The following is a 6,190-nucleotide window of genomic DNA, read 5'->3' on the forward strand; positions in this document are numbered from 1 at the left end:
CCTTATTTTCCTCCTCCCACTTTCCCCATCCTCCAACATGTTCCCTTTGGCTCCATGACCTCCTTTTTCTCCCCCTCTTCTTCCTCCTCCTCCTTCTCATGAGTGTAATTAGTGTTGTCTCCATGTGTCATGGGTCATGGGGAACCTACCAGCGGGAGCACTCTCCTGGTTCTTCCTCCTCAGTACCTATCAACTGCCAAAAGCTTTCCATAGTGGGTAGGGCCTGGAGACCTCTCCCAATTTTTGCCGGGATTGTGGCCCTCTTGTGCAGACAACAATAGCTACGGTGAGTTCATGATTGCAACAGCCATGCCATCTCCAGAAAACAGCACTTCATAGCATCCCTTCCCATCATCCTGCTCTTAAATTCTTTCAGCTTTCTCTTATGGTGTTCCCTGAACCTTGGGTCAGATACAGTCTCCCTGCAAATTATGCTTGTACTTTCTAATACCATGGAATTTTCTAATCCACATTATGAGTTAGATCATGTGATGTTTCCGTTTCTGAATTATTTCACTTAGTGTGTTCTCCAGGTTCAAACCTATCCAAGTGATGACACTGCATTTGAAATGGCTGAATATAATCCCACTACGTGCAGCTACCACACTTTCTTTGTCCGTTCTTCCGGCGGAGGTATGTTGGTTGTGTACTTTGGCGATTGTTCATAGTGAGGGATGAAATGTGGCAGTGAAGGCGTCTCAGCATACTGACTTCATTTTCTTTGCAAATACACCACACAGTATAATTCCTGGCCCACTTGGTAGTTTTGAGTTTGTGAGGAACAACCCCATCCTGTTTTCCATAATGTTTATAAAAATCCCCAGACTCACCAATACTTGACTGGAGTTCCCTTTTTCTCCACATCTTTGCTGGCATTTACATCTTTTGATCATTCTAACCACTAAGGGAATGCCTCACTGTGATTTCGATTGGCATTTATTTGATAATTAATTAGTGATATTGAGCAGGGTTTTTTTAGTTTAATAAAGTTTTTTTTCCAAATACATAGCTGATTGAACCTGCTCATGCATCTTCACCAGCAGCTGGGGCATCTCCACCCTTTAGTGTTTCTGGGGTAAATTACTTGGGCTCTGTGCTTTGAAACCAGCGTGATAAGTCCTTTATTAAGCAGCTCCTGGAGGGCTGTCCTGGCCAAGGAACTGTGAGTCTCCAGTCTCTAGAGACCACAGCTAGAGCAATAAGCTACAGTTGGGGACTTCCTTACATAATCTGTCCTGTGTGGCTTTGGCAAACAGGACGAGATTGTCCAGAACTTTATCTTTGGACCACTTCTTCTTGTTGGCCTTGCCACCAGACTTATTTACTGGGTCTTTGTCTCTTTTGGCTGACTTTCTAGCATCCTTCTTCTTGTCGTCCTTGGGAGGCATGGCGAAGCTCAGAGAGTGAGCGAGCAGGTTTTTTTAAAAATTTATTTGTTGGTCATGTCTTCTCTGGATATATATTTTTAGGGCCCACTTTTAAATTGGATTATGTGGAAGAGTCTTTGTGGTATTACGTTTAAGTCCACTAGATTATGCATTGGTATGTAGTAAGAAATAGGGAGTCTAGCTTCATCCCTCTCCATGTAGATACTGTTTGTCCTGTCATTATTTGTGAAACATACCATCCTGTCTCCAAGGTGCATTTTTTTTTCAACTTTGTAAAACATTAATTCTCCGCTACTGGGTTAGTTTTATTCTAGACTCTCTGTCTTGTTCCACATGTCTAGAGGTAGGTTTCCGTGCCACCACCATGTCAATTTGGTTAGTACATTTGGAATCAGGTAATATGGTATCTTCATCCTTTTTCTTGCTAAGACTTGCTCATAATTGCCTTGGACACCCAAAGTTCTAGACTTTATTTTATTTCTGTAGACAATGCCAATGCTATATTTTGATATGGATTACTTTAAGCCTGGAGAATGATCTGGGTAATATGAATATTTTAGCAACGTTCATTCTTTTAATCTATAAATATTTGATATCTTTTTATTTATTTGTGTTCTCTTTGATTTCTTTTCCTCTCTCTTCTTCTGTGTGGAATGTAGAGTGTCTGTTCTGTATGTCTGTATGCATGTGCGTGAGTGTGGTGCTTGTATACATGCACACACATACGAAGCCTGAGAAAGACATCGATCATCCCCATCCCTCTCTGTGCTCTTGCTTTAAGATGGGGTCTGTTACTGACCCTGACGCTTACCGTTTTAGCTAGGCTGGCTGGCCAGGCAACCTGCAGGATCTGGTACCTCCAACTTCCCCACCCCGTACCCTTCCACACACTGGGCTGAGATTACAGGCCCTCACAGCCTCACTTAGCTTCTTACACGAGCGCTGGGGGTTCAACCCCGGGTCGCCATGCTTCAGTGCTTTACCCACGGAGTGCTATCCTCAGCCCTCATCAAGTTCTTCATCATCGTTTCAGTTTTCCTCTTTAATGGTGTTTCGGCATCCACATTATATTTATTCCTAAATATTTGCTTACTCCTTTTGAAGCCAAGGCAAGAAAGGGGATTCTCGACTTATGAAGCATGTTTTTCCCCCCTTGTGATATTATCATCAAATTATGAATAATTATGTCTTTGACATTTGGTTAGCAGTGGGTACTTGATTCAAAGGGGTTTTAGAAATTCTTCCAAGGCTGCTGAGTATTCTCTTTGGTTTTTGAATAGCGTATTCTGTAGTTCTATTTGATGCATGATATCATTTTGATATATTCCCCCAGATAACCTATCTATGGGAGAAAGTGGAATATTGAAACCATCTCCTGTAACTGAGTTGTACCTTATCTGTATTTTTAAGTTCCATAGTATGCTTTTTATGACATTGGGTATCCAAGAGTTTTGTGTATATATGTTTAGAATTGCAAATTTTTTTATTAATTGTTTCCTTGATTAGAATAAGGCGCCTTTTATCTCTTCTGACTATTTTTAGTTTAAAGTCTGTTTTATTAGAAATCAGGATATCTACAAATATGGAACTTGCTTCCAGGTTCCATTTTCTTGCTGTCAGTTTCAGGAGCCTATAATTCAAGCTAAAATAATTTTCTTATAGATCAACAGAAAGTTGGATTTTGTTTCTGTCTGTTGAGCTAATGTGTGTCTTTTGATGGGTGAGTTCAGGTTATTAACATTTAAGATTATTGAAGGGAGTGTGATGGTTGCATTATTATTTGATTCTTGTTCTTATTCTTAGGGATGATAGCTTCATTTCTTTGCTTTGCATAGTGTCTTGGCTATGCTTGTCCTCCTCTTCAGCCTGAAGTGTTGTTTCCAATATTCTCTGGAGGGCTAGTTTGATGGACATGCAATCATTTGGCCTATTTGTATTATGGAAAGTCTTCCTTTCTCCAACTTAATTCAAAGCAGATAAACACTTTAGAGTCCACACCCTTGAATCTTAAGAAAATTCTACAAACGAGTATTAAATATAACCCCTCCCAGCCTACTTATGTATATTTTCCTTAGTAACAGGTTCAGACCAGAAATCCATCATAGGGAGCTCTGAGAGATTGGCACACGACTGCAATCGTTTAGAACAGTAAAACTTGTGCACACTTTTAGGACGCATCAGTAGCCATTTTGGTGTTTTAGAGAATGAATTGAGACCCCAAACAGTGCATTTCAATTTAGCATCGAAACGAGGCATTCCTGTACAGCTGAGCCAAATTACAGGAAAAAGAAATGGAGAGGATACCCACTAGGGCAAATATTTTACAAGATAAAGGATTCTGCTTCCTTCGACTAGTCATGGATGGAGTGAGGGCCAAGCATTGGTGAGCGCCACTGATATTTTCAAAGGTTCAATTCAAATAAAGTCATTAATTGCTTTCATGACTTTACTACTTTGGTAAATAATTATTATTTCTGCTAAAACATGCATGGAATACAGAACAATTAAAATAATTTAGTTCGATAGATTTCAGAAATTTCAAGCACACAGTTCTTACCACTTGGATGAAAAAGTTCAATAAATTTCATAATTATAGTCTGTTGCCAGGCTGGGCAGTGGTGGATCACATCTTTAATCCTAGCATTTGGGAGGCAGAGGCAGGCTGCTGATCTCTATGAGTTCGAGGCCAGCCTAGTTTACAGAGTGAGTCCCAGGACAATCAGGGCTACACAGAGAAGCCCTGCCTCAAAAAGCCAAAGCAGACAGACAGAAAAACAAACAAACATATAAAGAAAATTGATTGCCAGAAATATATGGAATGGAGAGCAGAACTGGCACACACAATGCATTAAAATGACTTCACGAGGTGACAAACACCTGTGTTTTAGGGAGAGGTTTTCACAGAAGGCTTGTGGATTCTGTGATTCTGAAATGCTAGCCCCACGCGCCGATTGAAATGGAGAAAACAAGGTTCCTGATGTTTTCCACTTTATGAACACGTGATGCTTTCCTATCTCGATAGTTTTATCCTGCACAGAGTCTCCCTCAGAGCCTGGTGGACCTGCTTGTTGCGCAGGGTGTAGATGACGGGGTTCAGAAGGGGCGTCACCACCGTGTTCACAAGAGCAGCCTCCCTGTTGGATTCGAGCCTACTCGTCTGCCTTGGTTTCACATATACAAAGACACAGCTGCTGTACATCAGAGAGAGGACGATGAGGTGGGATGAGCAGGTGGAGAAGGCTTTCTGCCTCTCCTTGGCCGACGGGAGATGCACAATCGTGACTACTATGTTGCTGTAGGCAATGGTAGTTATAATGAGGGAGGAGAGAAGGATAACCACAGCAAGGCCAAAGGTCAGAGCTTCAGCAGATCTGGTGTCAGAGCAGGAGAGCTGGAGCAGAGGGCCAAGGTCACAGAAGAAGTGTGGGATGACATGGGGGCCACAGAAGGATAACCGAGATACCTTCACTACTACCCAAGTGATAAGGGTGAAGGTCACAGTAAGGCAGACCATGACCAGGAGGATGCAGGTCCTCGGGTTCATGATGGTGGGATAATGCAGAGGTTTGCAAATAGCCACACACCTGTCCACTGACATCACAGCTATGAGGAGAAAACCGAACGCCCCGATAAACACAAAGACGAAGGCTTGTACGAAACAGGCAACAAAAGAAATGGTTTGTTTCCCAAAGAGAAAGATAGCCAACAACTTTGGAATAACAGCACTGGTAAAACAACACTCAAAGAAGGAGAAGATGCTGAGGAAAAAGTACATGGGGGTTCTCAGGCGGGCACTGGTGCAGACAATGGAGACGATGACTGTGTTGCCTGTGAGGGAGGCCAGGTATGCCAGCAGGTGCACCGAGAAGAGAAGCTTCCCCAGGTGCTGGACAGCAGGAAACCCCTCCAGGGTAAACTCCTGGACAGTTGTCCCATTCCCCATTTCCACTGTCGTAACTTACGGTAAAGAGATCACAGAGGGCAGAGATGTTCCCACGGAGCACACAACGGGCTCGTTTAGCAGCGTGGTGAAGATACGATATGACAAAACACGTCACCCTCGTCACCTTTGACCTAACCTGTGTGCTCTTAAGTTTCACTGTAATAGCACAATTACTGGCATATTATTCTTTGGCCCAGCCATTACTATCACCATCACCACTTACGCTACCACACTTGGCCACCTGAAGTCAGGCTTCCTCTCTGCCTCCGCAGTATAGAGTCTGTTGCCACCCCTGCTTCGCCAGGAGGAGAGACCAAAACTTTCCGTCTCAGAGGTTGAATCATAGAGCAGAGATATTAAAAATTGGCTGCTAACTGGGACTTACAGGAATCCGAAATTCCTGCTGTTTACATTATGACAATGTGTTTTTAGTGTGTTACCTGATTGTATTTATTTGTTAGTGTAATTGTATGTGTGTGTGTGGGGGGTATCTATGTGGAGGTATGAAGAAAACTTGCAGGAGTCATTTTCTTCTTACACCTTCTGTGTCCTGGAGATCAAATTCCTGTCATCCGTCTTGGTGGCAAATTCCTGAACTCTCTGAGGCAACAGTCTTTACAGGAGAAAATGTCCAACCGACGGCCTCTCAAACCTATGTGAGAACTATGCTCTGTTGACCCTACTTTCTCATCCTTCAGGTAATAGCAATGACATAGGTGAACCCACAGACAATATGGCTCTTAAGCTAGATCTGTTTCAGCACAACCACCTACCAGAAAGACACCAAGATGACCATGCACTAGGGACCTCACCGTTACAGGGTAAATTCAAGACTTAAGCTTGTTCTTCCAGGCTCCGT

General features: G+C 42.7%; 1 protein-coding gene and 1 pseudogene across 1 annotated transcript; both read right to left on the minus strand.

Annotated features, from left to right (window-relative positions):
- Positions 1 to 1,023: 1,023 nt before the first annotated feature.
- On the minus strand, positions 1,024 to 1,398 carry LOC110542680 (small ribosomal subunit protein eS25-like; annotated as a pseudogene).
- A 3,000-nt stretch (positions 1,399 to 4,398) lies between these two features.
- LOC110542679 (olfactory receptor 6M1-like) lies at positions 4,399 to 5,331 on the minus strand. The gene has a single exon (XM_021629219.1). It carries the CDS (start codon positions 5,329 to 5,331, stop codon positions 4,399 to 4,401), a length of 933 nt encoding a protein of 310 aa, XP_021484894.1.
- Between the last annotated feature and the right edge of the window lie 859 nt (positions 5,332 to 6,190).

The sequence above is a fragment of the Meriones unguiculatus genome, chromosome 5 (genome assembly GCF_030254825.1).
Source record: "Meriones unguiculatus strain TT.TT164.6M chromosome 5, Bangor_MerUng_6.1, whole genome shotgun sequence".
NCBI lineage: Eukaryota > Metazoa > Chordata > Mammalia > Rodentia > Muridae > Meriones > Meriones unguiculatus.

Coding starts and splice junctions, on each gene's coding strand:
- LOC110542679 (XM_021629219.1), bottom strand. CDS start 5,331: ATGGGGAATGGGACAACTGTCCAGGAGTTTACCCTGGAGGGGTTTCCT.